Raw genomic sequence first — 16,115 nt, forward strand, 5'->3', positions numbered from 1 at the left:
TTTTGATTTAATTATGCCAACTCAGCTTTATTTTAGTTCTGTTGCTTTTCTTCTTCCTACTGCTTCATGTTCTCAGCCTAGATAATAGCACATCAACTTATCAATAAATAAAGTTTTGTTGTAACACAGCTATGTCCATCTGGTGACTACTTTCATACCATGGGGATAGAGTTGAGTAGTTGAAAAACACTGTAGGACTTGTAAAACCAAACTATTTTACCTTCTGTCTTTTACAGAAAACTTTGCCAATCCTTGGCCTAGATCCTTTTTCCTACTGCATTGGGGCTATTAGGGCTGATGTAAAGTACATGCTAGACCGATTTTGGTGAACATGCTTTTTCCCTGAACTCATGGTTCTAAAATCATGTTTTGACTCTAATACTATAATCTCATTGGATCATTGGATTCCCTGTTATGACTATCCTAATTGGATTTAGTTCAAAACCACATTTTTTTTTTTTTTTTTTTTTTAAGGTGCTAGGGATTGAACCCAGAGCCTCACCCATGGTAGGACAACTCTTTACTGCTGAGCCAAGTACTATACCCCAGCGCCCAAAAGGATCATTTTGACTTAACCGGACTCTTTGTCACATTTAGTGAAAAATTATATAATAAGAAAATTGGTTAATGGAAGTAGTCTCCATCATTAACTACCCTTTCCATCCCCATCTACAAATTTGTCTTCCTTCTGGTTATCATTATTCTCTTTCCTCTGCTTTTAGTAAAGAGAATGTTTAATCACCACTTCTTCATTATTCCCTTGATTTTGTCCTTTTTTTTGCCTCCATCTTTTAGATGTCCTGTTACTAGACTCTTGAACCTCTTCTTTTTGCTTACTACTTCCCTTCAGACTAGACACCTATTCAAGTCCCTCTCATTCTACACGCTGAGGCTCCCAGGAACCTCCAAGTGCCAGGTCCTTTGGTCTCCTTTTCATTTTTCACTTCTGTGCTTGATACTGTTGATTGCAACTTCCTCTGAAACTGCTTTTTTGTATTTCTAGTGGTCATTGATCATTCCTTTCCTGCCTCATTCTTGCAATTTCCTTCATACTGCCCTTGAATGTTCTGTGTTCCTAGTGTTTTCAGTCTTTGCCCATATGATATTTATGTGTGCTTTCATGATTTTATGCCACGTGGAAGCTCCCTTCCGAGCATCTATGATTGCCCATTTGCCAGGTGTGTTATAATTTTGTTTCTGTATCCCCCATTATACTTTTTCTTGTGTTTGAATACCTTATTTATTTGTCACTGGGGCACTCAATCACTGAGCCCATCCCCAGCCCTATTTTGTATTTTATTTAGAGAGTGAGTCTCACTGAGTTGCTTAGCACTTCACTGTTGCTGAGGCTGGCTTTGAACTCGCCATCCTCCTGCCTCAGCCTTCTGAACTGCTGGGATTACAGGTGTGAGCCATGGTGCTCGGCAACCATGTTTAATTTTTAATTCTTGTGGTCTAGAATAGTATTTTGGCATGTAATATGGGCTCAGTATAAATGTCTTTGAATAAATTAAATTTATTCCTAACTTTTTTTTTTTCCTTAAATCTCCCCTCTTTAGTGGTGCTGCGGGTCCAACTCGGCCTCAGTCATGCCAGGAAAGTGCTCTACCACTGAACCTGTCCCCAGCCCTCTTAACATGTTTTTAAAGAAGCCCTATTTGATGTAAGGAATGAGAAAGCTTTAAGCAGTCTTGTAAATATAACCATCTAACAACTACTTATTGAACTTTAAAGAATGTTCATTGCTGTGCTTTTGCCATGGACAGTACAACTTTTAAATTTTGGTGTTGGGTACAGTGACGCCTGCCTGTAATCCCATTGACATGCTCCTGTAGAGACAGGAGCATGCCAAGTTCAAGGTCCACCTCAGCACTTAGAAAGAACTTAAACATCTTATCAAAACCCTGTCTCAAAATTAAAAATAAAAGGGTGTAGCTTAGTAGTCAAGCGCCCCTGGGTTCAGTCCCCAGTAACACCCCCCCCCCCCCCCACCTCCACTGCCCTGAAAAAAGAAGAATCTATTTTAGGTCCCTTAAGAGAACCTTATGAGGCTATATAACGTTACCTTTGATAAACACACACATGCACACACACACACACTATTAATTTCATAGCGTTCACAGTTCCCTGAGAGGAGTTTGTGCACTCGTTGTTAAAAGGCTCTGCTCTGGCATTTTCATAGTTGCAGACACCAAATTATGTGAAAGAATTCAAGAAAAATGGAATGTTGTACTTGGTGGCATTGAATTCCAAATGCATCCAGAGATGTGAAGTGTTGAGTGGATTGTAGTAGTTGGAGAAATTTGAAGTATGAAGGTATAATTAAAAGTGATAAATAAAATTCTGCCAATTGTTTTACTCTTATGTCTTAATTTTTTTTTTGTACTGGGGATTGAACCCAAGGGTGCTCAGCCACTGAGCCACATCCCTAGCCTTTTAAAATTTTTTATTTTGAGATAGAGTCTCACTAAGTTGCTTAGGACCTTGCTAAGTTGCTGAGGCTGGCTTTGAATTTGTGACCCTCCTGCCTCGGCTGAATGCTGGAATTATAGGCCTGCACCACTGTGCCCAGCTGTTGTTGTGGTTGACTTTTCAACTTGATAGGGCAGGTGACAGAGGGATCTCTTCTGAAGTGTATAGCATTAGAAATGCCATGTCAGTAATCTAAGGAAGAGGCAAATCTCAGAGCAGGTTATAGCCTAGGAAGTCTTGGGATTCTGAAGAATCCAAACTTGTTCCACATTCACTGATGGCTGGTGCTTTTCTAGAGTGGGCAGGCCACAGTGCTGCAACTGAGTAGGCACATTCTTGTAGCTACAATAAATCTTCCTTTTGACTCTTAGAAGCATGTACATTGAACTTCGAAACTTTCAAAGTGAGATCCCAGCTATGTGTGGTGACACAGGTCTGTAATCCCACTTGGGAGGTTGAGGCAGGAGGATCACAAGTTTGAGGTCAACTTAGACAATCTAATGAGACCCTGTCTTAGAAAAATAAAAAGGGTAGGTCAGTGGTAGAGCACTTGCCAACATGTAGGAGGCCTTGGGTTCAATCCCCAATTGTTTTAAAAAAAAAAAAAAAAAAAAAAAAGAAAATACGTTGAGGTTTCTTTCTGCCATCCATTGCTCACTGAACTATTTTTCCACTGAGATCCAAAGCCATCCATGCACATCTGCTTTATCAGATTCCTTCTCTCTAATATCCAAAAGAACTTCATTATTGTTATACTTTGTGGTTAGTTCTCATTGTATTTTTTTGTAGTTTCAAAGTAACATTTTATGAAACCACTTGGGAGATTAAAAAAAAAAAAAAAAAAACCAAAACTTCATTTGAAGGAAATGATAAAGTATGATTGGTGGTCATTGTATTATAATACTTAGATACATAAAATACTTATTATTGGTTGAGTCTTCAGAGAGGCCTGGGCTTATTAGCTAGTAGGGTTTATTCTTTTGACCTGTGATAGTGCAGTTACAATAGTGATTTACATTTCTCATTCATTCTTTCTCTTCGGGTATTGAAAAATAATAAATGTAAGAATTCTTTTAGCTTAAGTTAGTGGAAAAAGTGTTTTCTTTCTTTTTCCTTACTCTGTAAACTTTCTCTTACATCTTATTTTTCTTCCTTTCCATCCCATCTGCTAGCTTGTATCTAGACAGGGTTGTGATCTCCTAATTAACTTACCTTTCAAATTTCTTATTTCTAATCAACCTTCGGCATCGGCATAAAGACTTCTTTAAACATCACTTTTAGTATATCACCCCATTCCTGGCTCAGAATCTTCAGTGACCGTTATTCCTTATACAGGCATACAGTACTTTGGCATTCAGGGTCGTCACCAGTGGAACTTTTTATTTTTTTAAACCTTAGCTCTCATTATTCCCCAATATTAATCCACTTTTTTACCCAAATTGACATCTTCTGCATGTTGGACATTGCTAATGCCAACTTTGAGCCAGAATATTAGAAACATTTTAAGATCCAGCTCAAATTCTCTTTCCTTATTAGTTTTTTCTGTCCTTCCTGTTGATCGTCTGTTTTTACTGTTATACAACTGGCTATTAAATTTTATATTTTTATCATAGAATAGTTTGGTTCCCCTCCAATAAAAACCTATGCTGAATCACAGTTAGTTCAAGGCAGCATCATATACTGAATGAACACTCAGCTTTATAAAATAGTGTATTTTGTCTCCAAATGTATTATAACTTTTCTGGAGCGTGGAAATCATGTTTATAGAAGTAAAGATGTGTTATCTCCTCCCCACCCCCTGCCCATGGTGTCTAGTGCCTTATAGGTAATAGATCCTACATATATATTTATTTCTTCTATTGAATTTTTTTAAATCACTTTAACCAAGCAAAGGAAAACTGGCTATTATTTTTGTCTTACATAGACATATTTTCTATAGATAACATTAACATTGTAATCACCATTCGATTGTAGGGAACTCAGGAAAGCAGTTTTTCCCAGCCAAATCTAAAAATGGCTTTCCTATAACATGACATATCCAGGCATATTTTTTTTTTTTTTTGACAGACAATTGTTTCTAGGGATTTTAATACTCCTTTGGAGAAAAAAAATCCTGTTAACTTTGAAAGTAAGGCTCACATGATTCTTACATAAATGGGAAAAATGACAAGTACAGGTTAAATGTGCTGTATGAAAGCTTGCACATGAGCTTTGTAGGCCTTTTAAGAATTTGTTCTAGTGTGTTACGTGTGTGAGTGACTCACACACATTTAAAATATAACTGGGGACTTGATGTGTCTGTTGTGAACAACAGTGTGAAACTAACTTTGCTGTGGTTCAGTTTAAAACCATTGGATTAAAAGATAACGTACCAGGGCCTGGGTTGTGGCTTATTGGTAGAGCACTTGCCTAGCACGTTTGAGGCAATGGGTTCTATCCTCAGCTCCATATACATAAAAACAAACAAACAAACAAACAAAAAGGATATATAGTAGTGCTGTTGCCCAGTATATTTCGTAGTGTAACTTTCTAACATTGATACTTAAAATAGGAATATATATCTTCGGAATGTGTTCAAGTTTCCTGTAGTGTTGTGTGTAGAATCTTGATGCCTTCAGATACTAGTTTGCAAATAGTGCTACCAAATTTTTTCAGATTGCTCATTTGGAACAAAACCCTATTCCTATGGCAACATAGCCCCAAGTTCTGTTACTGTAGTCTCTTTCATCTCCATTCCACCATAGCAGCCTGTTTGCATGACTTTGTCATCACTTGTGACTACTTCTCTTCAGAGACATTTCTTTTCTTGTCTCTCACAGACTGTGCCCCTTCTCTGCCTCCCATAACTTTTGTTTTGGAGTACCAGGGATTGAACTCAGGGGCACTTGATCACTGAGTTGCTTGGCACCTCACTTTCGCTGAGGCTGACTTTGAACTTGTCAGCCTCCTGAGCTGCTGGGATTACAGGCATGTGCCACCGTGTCTGGCCCTTCATGTTTTAAAATGGAAAAATGGGATTGCTTGTTAGACCTTCCCTTGACCTTTTCTTTTTTTCTTGGGGGCGGAGTGGTATAAGGGATTGGGGTTGAACCAAGGGAAACATTACCACTGAGCCATGTCCACAGCCATTTATTTTTCTTTTTGAAATATTCTCACTGAGTCCCTGAGGCTGGCCTCAAACTTGTGATCCTCAAGTCTCAGCCTTCTGAGTCTCTGGGATTAAAGGCATATTCCATCATGCCTGACTGTTTCATTTTTAAACTCCTCTCTGACAACTACTGTAGCCAGCCTGCTGAATGTGACTGGAGGAAGTCCCAGTAGGATGCTGGATATTTTGAATGTGGGTATCTAGCTCTTGTTGGAGCTTCCAGAGAGATCAGCAGACCTGTTTTTTACCTGTTTCTGCAACTTTATAACCACCTCTCTAGTCCCTTATTCTGTCTTCTTTGTTTACTTTTTCATAGCAGACTGCCTTCTCTTTCTGCTTGTTAGAAGCACGTAGACATCCTTAACCTGGATGCATGGGTTCTCAAAGAATTTGTGAAGACCATTTGGGGAATTGATGAATATGGATTTAAAACAACAAAAAACACTTTTATTTTTGCTAACCTTCGAGTGAAATTTAGCATTTCTTTCCTTTATAAATGTAGGCAACAAACCAGTAGTAGTATTGGTGCCTGCAACTGAAAGCCTGGTAGAACTGTTTCCTGTCACTTGATGGTATAAACATCTCAAATTTTTATTTATGTTCCATCACCTTTTAAAAATTATAGTGGTCATTAGATCATCCCTTGTTAGTTTTTATTATTTAGTGCCTTGATAAAGAAGTATACATATTACTGTGCCATGAAATTTTAGATTTTAATAATTTTATTTCATTATAATTGGTCTCCTTTGACTTCCTACGTATCTTGAGCATTTAAATACATTCTGAATATGGTACCATAGACTTTGCCAAAATGCCAAAGGAATCCATGGATTACAAAAAGGTTAAGAATCCCTAATGCAGAGACTCTGGACTCCAGCTCCCTGCAGTCAGTCCTCTTTTGTCATGGTACCTCTGCTTTCACCTCTACTTGTGGTAATACTTTCACTTGTGCCCTTGGTTTTATTATTCCAATCCATCAGGTTCCCTATCCCCAACTTGTTTGTTTATGCTGTTCTTTAATATTATCTATATAATACAAAGTACAATTTATGTTCTTACTGTGATAACATAATTAGAACAGATGACTGTATAATAAAAAAAAATTCCTCCTTTAACCTTTAAGTCCCTCTTCCCTGGGTAAGCCTGTGGACTTGTGTACTGTGTAGACAATTTTTGCATACATTTGTCCCTGACTACCTGAGCTCTGTGGTCCTCCTGCCTCTGTCTCTCAGGTAGCTGGAATTATAGCTGTGTGCCACTGCACTTGGCTTACGTACTTTTTTGTCCCTGTGGTGCTTGGGATCAAACACAGACTCTTAAGCGTGCTAGGCAAGAGCTCTGTCTGATGATATGAGGTGAGAAAAATGTTTTTAAAAGTTGTTGAAAAAATACCATAGTAGTAATAATTAAAATAAAATTTAAATGTATTTATCTAGAATTTCAGTGTTTGAGAAAAAGCACATTTAATTGAGGTGAAATGGGTAGAGAAGGACTTTTGGTGAAGCTCTTTCTGGAATAACATTTGGGATTTCTAAAGTTAATGATTTATTGTTTCATCTAGTTCATGTCATTTTAAAGCTGTATATATGTAAATTTATGTTTATTAAACACTTAACTGATATTTTACTTATTTGACCACTGTTTGAGCCCTTTAAAAATTTCTGTGATAAGCTTGAATAAACTTGCAGCAGATTAATTATCTCAGTAGTAAAAGAGGAAAGGTTTAAGACCAGCGTGGACTTTTTCCTGTGCATGGGGTGGGAGATACCCAGGAAAGGTGGCATAGAGGTTTAGGCATGTCTTTTTCACTACCACCAGATGGCGTCACTGGCCCAGAATGGTTAGATTCTGTCTAGAATCAGAATGGAGGGAGGGTGTTGAGATCCTGCTCGCTGCTGTGGGGGTACCACTGGGGAGGAGGGTTGTGATCTGTACCTTTTCTCCATGCTAGTCTAGAAGCTTTTGGAAATTGGATGTTTATAAGGCAGGGAGTAAAGCACAGGAAGAACTAAATCTTTGTCTTCTGTCTCATTTGATAATTTTTATTGTTTTTCCTTTTTTTTTTTTCTATACCTATAGTTCCTTCAGAAACAGGTAACATTTTTCTAACATTCACTTTGTATTTTTGCATCTTGCTCTTATAATGCTTTTGTTTCTTGCCATAGAGAATAATGGAAATTTAATATACTGTGGCTTATGGCATGGATATAGTCTGCATGCAAATACCCACAATTGTGATTTGAATATAGCCAATTGATTTTTCTGAACTTTGCAATAATCCTGGTTATAACATTGTGCTATTTGATATCATTGTTGTTGTTTTAAAACTCCAAAGAAACAAAGGCTGTTAATAAATAAAATGTTTAGCATTGTATTTTATAATTGTAAAATAAATCAGAGTTTGCCCTAGTGGATATTGGCAACAGTGTATGATGGAATACTCGGGCCTTGCTTCCTTCTAGCTCATGATGTTGTGTTGGCCTTAAATAAAATACTTATCAACCAGAGTTTCTCTAGCATCTGCCACCGTCATCTCATTTCGTGCTGATGCTCCACTCTGGCCCATCTTTCCCTAAACTTTCCATTCATCTTTAAAAAGGGACCTAATTTGGGGGAAATTTGAAAAGTCAAGGAATATTCTTCTTTTCCCTTCCTCCATTTCTAAGTTACAGCATGGCAATAGTCAATTTCTTTGTAAGATTGGTAATGTAAACAGAAAATTTTAAGATAAAAATGTAGACTTGAAAAAAAAATAGGTCACTTAGTAATGACCTTTTCTTTGGTACTAGGGATTGAACCCAGAGTCCATGATAGCTTAACCACATCCCCAGCGCTTTTTAGTATTTTTAATTTTGAGACAAGGTCTCACTAAGTTGCTTAGGGCCTCACTACATTGCCGAGGCTGGTTTCAAAGTCCTGATACTCCTGCCTCAGCCTCCCGAGCTGATCACAGGCTCGTATCACAGGTGTGTGCCACTACCTCGCCCAATGATGGCCTCTTGATACAACCTGAATTGTGGTAACAGAGAGAAGCCTGGTTCAGTGAGGTTTAGACATTTGTTCTTTTTCATATTGGCTCCTGTCTGAGGACTGAACCCAGGTGAAGTGCTCTACCACTAGCACTTTTTATTTTGAGATAAGGCCCCACCAAGTTGCACAGACCAGCCTTGAAGTTGCCATTCTCCTGTTCCTGCTGGATTTATAAGTGTTGCCTGCCACTGTGCCTGGCTAGGGATCCTGTTTTGATGTTGTTTAGAATCATACCATAAAAGTATAAACTATTTTGTTTTGTGCGTTTGGATCTTTTCATTTGAAAACAGCTTTGTTCTGCTCAGTCCAGTCTTTTCTAAATACTCTCCTCCCTCTTTTCCTCTCCCACCCCATACACAGCAATGAGAAAAAGTATTTTAGTTCCATAAAGTCTAGCTGCTTTGAACTTTAATTTCTGGAATAAAAAGTATTATCTTTTTATGCTGTTTATATCTAAATAAATGTTTTATTCACTCAAATGTAAACTTTTCAAAAAACTACTGTGATTAAAACATATACATTAATAGTCCTGTTGCTTCTTACAGAAGTTACATGACTGGTTTTAAATTGTCCTGTAGTCTAGTGTTGTTTGTAGTCTTGTGAAAATTAAAGGAATTTCAGGATACTAATGTAAGGTTATTAGTTGATGTTTTCTCGGAATACTTAATATTCTTGAAAATACACATGGGTCAATTAACTTTTACAAGGAATTCGTATAACTTTAAGATGATGTAGTATAGGACTTGAATCAGGCCTAGTGTCAAATAAGATAAGGTTTTTCAAGCCATGCCATCCCTGGCTTCCAGCTGAAGATGGGGTGTTGGGAAAATAGCATTTCCAAAGTGCATTTGTTTTCCAGTGAATGTTCCATCCCGGCTTGCTCATCTCACCTTTGGGATGAAAGGACGTTAGAGTTAGCTAATCTTGAGTTAGCTAATCTAGCTGCTTGAGTTTGCGTGCTCAAATTTTTTATTTGGGCATCATCTTGATCATAAACGAGAGAAAGACTATTACAGAAGAATTACCAAATCAAAAATCCTTCTGAAATTGTCTCTTTAGAAGGAGAATTGTGTGCCTTAGGATGTTGAAGTATCCCCTCCTCTTTGGGGCAACTTGTAGTAAGGTTGAGGGCACAGTAACTGTGAGCCTATTCTCTCCAGCAGAGCCACATCAGAATTATTACTCCTAGTTGGTGGAAGGTCCCACCCTATAATATCTAAGTATTTAAATGTAAGCATATGTCTGCAAAGCATTTCCTACTGCTATTTAGCTTTTTAACTAGAGCCCATTCCCAACTGAAGAAAACTTCTTTGCCAGAATGCAGTATGTTCAGCTGAATGTATGGGTGATTTTGAGGAATATTATTCTCACAAGGCGGTATTCCTCAGAAACACTGCTATAGTAGGAGAGGACACAAGTGAGAATACTTTAATAGGAAGTCCAGCTAGGCATGCTACCTGAATCTTCTGGAAACAGGTAGCAGTATAGAATCTGAACTTTATAACAAAGTGGTTATCAGGGAAAGTGAGTTCTAGGAAAGGATGAGCTACTAGAATAGTTCAATTTACTGTTGGCAAGATTATGTGTAGATACTGACCCCTGCATACACATACGGATTTAGAACGTTAACAAAGAATGTACATGTATTTGACTGCAAGTATATGAAGGTGTATTAATTAGTAGATCCATTAAGCAAAAGAGATCTTATTTTAAATAGATGGTAGGAATTTTCTTTGTCACTTGAATTATCTTTAATATAATTTAATGAATTATGTGGGTATATTAAAATGTTGTTTTAAAATTGAGACAAATACCTTTATTAATAGTCATCTATGATAGTTACTGAATTGTTTGAAAGCATACTGTTTTAATGAATGTTATTTATCAGAAATTCACTTTCATAGGTTTTTTAAAAGCATACATCTTTGTTGATAATTGATGTACATTAGTGTAGCCTGTTGTCTGGTTGCATGATCTTTCAACCAAAACCATCCTTTTCAGACGCTTTCACCGACTCTGCTATCAGTGCTAAAGTGAATGGTGAACACAAGGAGAAGGACCTGGAGCCCTGGGATGCAGGCGAACTCTCAACCAGTGAGGAACTGGAGGCTTTGGAAAATGACGTGGTAAGTTATTTCTTTGATTGGTTATCAGACTGGTCAGTGTGGTACACATTCATTCGTCCTGTCACTTGGTTTTAATTTACATGTTTTTGTTGTAAAAAATATATTTGGTTTGTAATCTCAGTGGCTTGGTGGACTGAGACAGGAGGATCGAGAGTTCAAAACTAGCCTTAGCAATGGCAAGGCACTAAGCAACTTGGTGAGACCCTGTCTCTAAATAAAATACAAAATAGGGCTGGGTTGTGGCTTAGTGGTTGAGGGCCCCTGAGTTCAATCCCCAGTGTCAAAAAAAAAAAGAAAAAGAAAGAAAGAAAAAAAAAACAAACACAAATGGAGCAGGAGTTATTTTGTAAATAGAGACTTTGTTCCAAGGAATAAATAAAGAATATGAAAAAATACTTAGTGTTGCTGCTACTACTACTACTACTACTACTACTCCTACTACTACTTTGGGTTGCTGGGGTTTGAACCCAGGGACTCGTCCATACTAGGCAAGTGCTTTACCACTGAGCAATATCCCTACCTTGTTTATTTTACTTGTGAGGACTAAGCAGGGTGTAATCTGTTCTTTGCTCATTTACTATTTCCTTATAATTAAAAGATAATAGGGGCTGGGGAGATAGCTCAGTCGGTAAGAGTGCTTGCCTTGCAAGCACCGAGGCCCTGGGTTCAATCCCCAGCACCGCAAAAAAAAAAAAAAAAAAAAAAAAAAAAAAGATAATAAACAACTTATAGATTTAAAGAGGAAACCTGAGAAATGCAGTGTGTTTTGATTTGAACACCCTGCAGAATAAGGCAACCTAAGGAGAATGGCATCTTCAGTGTCTGTTGTCATTACCTAGAGATGAGGTGGAAGCTGAGCATTTTAAGAAGCTTCTTGTCTGAGAAAGAGAAAGGGTACTCATTTTTTAAGATAAATAATTAGGTTACATTATAATGAAAATATTAAGAAAAATGTTTGGTCTTAAATTAGGATCATTCTCTGACCTTGCACTGTGGTACACTACTACAATCCTGGCTACTTGAGAAGCTGAGGCAGGAAGATTGCTGAATCAAGCCCATCCTGGACAACTTAGTGAGACCCTGTCTCAATATAAAAAAAATATAAAGGGACTGAACTATAGCTCAGTGGTAGAGCACCCCTGGATCCAATCCCCAGTGCCCCCACTGCAGACATACACAGCACATACGCATGCGCATGTGCGCGCGCGCGCACACGCGCATACACGCAGATCATCCTCCACAAAAATCCTACTTGTAAGATGCTTCTCTTCACAAGTTATTTTTGCTTTTCTCCAATATGCCATCTACAAATCAAATGCTTAATAGACTTATCTTTAGGATAAAAAGAACATAGAGATAGTGTTGCTATAAGGGCTGGGATTGTGGTTCAGTGGTCAAGTGCCCCCGAGTTTAATCCCAAATACCCCCTCCCCCCAAAAAAAGTGTTGCCATAAATGAATGTGTGGGTTGCAAAATTTGGTTTGAAGAGTCTTCCACTGAGAACAGAAAATCCGTATTTAATGTTTTAAGACATAATAACTTAGGGTGGGGGACATGCCAAGGAGCTGCATCCTCAGCCCTTTTTATTTATTTATTTTGAAATAGGGTCTCATAAGTTGCTGAAGCTAAACTTGGCAACCCTTTTGCCTCAGCCTCTCAAGTCTCTGGGATTATAGGTGTATGCCACCATGCCCAGCTTAGTTTTCAAACTTTCAAGGTTCATCTATTACTCAGTATAATCAACAGCTCTCAAGTGGGCATCACTTGACATGTGGGGAGTATGCGATGTGGATAATACATGCAAATGATTATATATGTGTGTGTGTTTTTTTTTTTTTAATAAGTGTCCATCAGAATGGCAGGGTATGTGACTCAGTGATAGACTGACTAACCTGTGAGACTCTGGGTTCAATCCCCAGCACCAAAACCAAAAATAGTATCCATCCATCAGTAGAACAAATTAAATAGATTTATGGGGCTGCCACTCAATATAAATGTTACATATATATTAAAAAATGGTGTTCTGATCTTGGGATTAAAAGATGAAGCAAGTTGCAGAACAATTAGATCCTATTTGAATTTTAAAGAAGAGTTGATCATAGTCTTATTTATGTATATAGAAGTCTGGAATTATACCTTAAAAATAGTTGGTGGTAGTTATCTGTGCACCCTGGGATTGGATGACACTTAACTTTGTACTGAATGTCTTCTGCGTGGCATGGATTTTTTTATGTAGAGCATATATTACTTAAATAATTATGAAGTCTTCATAGGGAATTGTGATTTCTGGTACATACATTAGGCCAAAGGAATTACTTTGGTAGTATAGTTACTTTGTAGTTTTACCTGAATTAACACAGGAGGGACCCATGGTTGATGGGGGAACTTTAAGGCAAGCTTCAGTGTTGAAATTGGCTGTCAGCATTTCTTGATTAAAGCTGGGTCTCTCCTTTTGACCAATCTAGCTTTAAAAGAAGAGTTGAAGCATTAGAGATAAGTGATCAACTAGACATTAATGTTTACCAGTGAATATTCTTATAACATTTGCCCCAGTTGGTTGATTCTTAAAGTTTTAAGAATGCAACCTAACTTCTGAGAATGGCAGTTCCTATAGTTTCCTTATAGAATCAAAGAGTAATCTACACAGAGGTTGTGAATTATGGCGTCTAGACCCAGAATTGCTGTTGTTGAGGTTGAACATCTGCTAATGGCAAAATCTGGTTCTTAAATCTAGATCTTGTGATTTTATTTGCTGATAGACTCATGTGGTCCTTCCTTTGAGCATTTGCAGATAGAAGGGGAACATGGCTGGGGTCTAGTACTATGGTCCCACCTTGAAGTATTGATGAAGTGGGGAAAACTTTGTCATCTTCCTTCTTTTCCCAAACAAGAGAAATGTTTTTGTCTGTCAAAAGCACTTCTTCCCCTTCATATACCGATGATCAATGATCTCAAGAAAGTTTTGGGTAAATCAAGGTGTCTCTGTCCAACAGAAAGGTAGCTATTGAGAGTGTAAGATTTTATTATATAATACATTCTAAACTTTTCTAATACCTTCTCAAATGATTCTGTAGTTATTTACCTATTTGAGGGGCTGATGTGGAAGAAAAAAGCTTTTCCTTAAAATATTTTGAGAGGAAAGTTTTGCTTATTTTTTAATTTATTAAATTTAACTAGTATTGTCTTTCTGTAAATTTTGGTTATAACTGAATTAAAGATGATAAATACTTTGTCACTCTGAAAATGAGCTTCATTTTCTTCTAGTCTAATGGATGGGATCCCAATGATATGTTTCGATATAATGAAGAAAATTATGGAGTAGTGTCTACATATGATAGCAGTTTATCTTCATATACGTAAGTTTAAAGAATTTGCTTTTATTTCAGTACATTTGTCTTTGATGTTCATAAAATCTGTGGAATAAATGTTGAATTTTAAGTTAAACAATTATGTGAAAGAATTATTCTGTTAATATTTAGAACTATAAATTTCGTTTAAAACAGGCAATAAATGTAGTTTCTTTCCCAATACCTAATTATTTTTATGTTCAAAATAAGTTTGTTTTTATTTTGGTTTTACGTTGTAAAAAAAGACATTGCAAGGGTAGAGGTTGTGATGAATAGTTTAACCAGTTCTTGAACTACTGAATGTTCTTCCATGTAAAAGGTAACAGGAAAAAAAATTCAGATTCTGATTTAAAAATTAATAAGCACCATACTTCTATAGTTTTCTAGTATTCCAAACTAAACTTTCTTAGTCGTTGATTATGACAGATATATGAACTATTTCTTTTTCTTATGTTTTAGGGTGCCCTTGGAAAGGGACAACTCAGAAGAATTTTTAAAACGGGAAGCAAGGGCAAACCAGTTAGCAGAAGAAATTGAATCAAGTGCTCAGTACAAAGCTCGGGTGGCCCTGGAAAATGATGATAGAAGCGAGGAAGAAAAATATACAGCAGTTCAGAGAAATTCCAGTGAACGTGAGGGGCACAGCATAAACACTAGGTATTTAAAGGAAATCATGATGCAGTATTTTGGATACACAACTCAAGGTCTGTGTGAGAAGGTGTATTATTATTATATTTCCTCTTGTTTTTTTTTTTGTTTGTTTTTTTAAACAAAGCTTAGGTAGAGAATGCAAGTGGAATTGGTGTAAGATTTTGTTAGAGAAAAGGTTATGGTATTCTTGGAAAATGTATTTGAGAGTCAGCTCTGTGGAGCTGGTTAAGTATAGGATGAGGAGCAAACCATGGTCTTAGAGAGCTTGCTAAAGAGTAATTATCAGAGGAGGAATATGTACATAGTAACAATATGATTCACTAGATTAAAGGTGTGTTCAGAGTACTAGGAACATCCAGGGTGAGGAGGAGCTAGAATTGACACTGTTCTAAGAAAGCCTCACTGAGGAGACTTTTTTTTTTTTTTTTTTTCCTGAGGAGACTTTTTGTGATAGAATAATAGTCTGTTTGCCACTCAGAGGAGTAAGGAAAAAATAATTTTCTCACCTGGTGAAAAGACTTACACCAAAGCACAGCCCTGTGAGACAACCCACCGTGCTCAGGAAAGGGCTAGTTGTTTCCTGTGTCTGGAACCCATGGTCCATGTTTTGATTATAGTGGTGGCGGGTGGTGATAGGAACTGAGATAGTAGAAGGACTTTGTATACCTGCGAAAGAGTACCTTAAAAGCAGGTACTAGGGTGAATAAACCCCAGGGAATACTGCTGTGAGAACTTGGTAAACAACTAGACCAGGGTTGGTGGTACAAAGCTTAGAAAAATCAAGGGGGATTTGTTTGAGATTTATTTGATTAACTAATTGAATTGATGGTTGTACTGACAACAGAGAAAGGAAAGATGAAGCAAGTTTGAGGGGAGCAACAATTCCATTCTTGTAGTTTGTTGCATTTGACGGACTTGTTGGTCTTCCATTTATTCATAAATGTGTGTTGAGGACCACCCACTACATACCTGATTGAGCAGGGTGTATATCCTATCACCAAGGCACTCATAGCTTAGGTGGCGTGAATTGACAAGTTCATCGGGATGTATGGAGTCTGGGACTGTGGGACTGGGACTGTGGACTTGAGATTGATCAGCGTTGCTGATACTGAAGCCACCAAAAAAAAAAAAGAAAAAGAAAAGAAAAGAAAAGAAAAAGAACAAGAACAAGCAGAGGTGGAGTAGATCTCAGAGAAAGTAAAGTTGAAAAGCCAGGGGACCCCCGTCCCCCCGCCTCCCCGAAAGCTTTAAAAAGAAGACTAACAGACCATGAGTCAGCCACAGAGAGGTCAGGTAGGGTGAAAATGACCTTGTCTGTTAAACTTTGTGCCTGGAGGAGAA

The 16,115-nt window shown here is 37.5% G+C and overlaps 1 protein-coding gene across 11 annotated transcripts in view; it reads left to right on the forward strand.

Annotated features, from left to right (window-relative positions):
* ATXN2 (ataxin 2) overlaps positions 1 to 16,115 on the forward strand; it is a 109,795-nt gene that overhangs the window by 43,845 nt on the left and 49,835 nt on the right. For all 11 annotated transcript variants that reach the window (XM_079149497.1, XM_079149499.1, XM_079149495.1 and 8 more), the window contains exons 6-8: positions 10,652 to 10,776; positions 14,041 to 14,132; positions 14,583 to 14,780. In XM_079149497.1, coding sequence (XP_079005623.1) covers positions 10,652 to 10,776; positions 14,041 to 14,132; positions 14,583 to 14,780 — 415 coding nt within the window. The remainder of the gene's footprint in view (positions 1 to 10,651; positions 10,777 to 14,040; positions 14,133 to 14,582; positions 14,781 to 16,115) is intronic.

Source organism: Sciurus vulgaris (genome assembly GCF_902686455.1).
Source record: "Sciurus vulgaris genome assembly, chromosome: 8".
Taxonomy (NCBI): domain Eukaryota; kingdom Metazoa; phylum Chordata; class Mammalia; order Rodentia; family Sciuridae; genus Sciurus; species Sciurus vulgaris.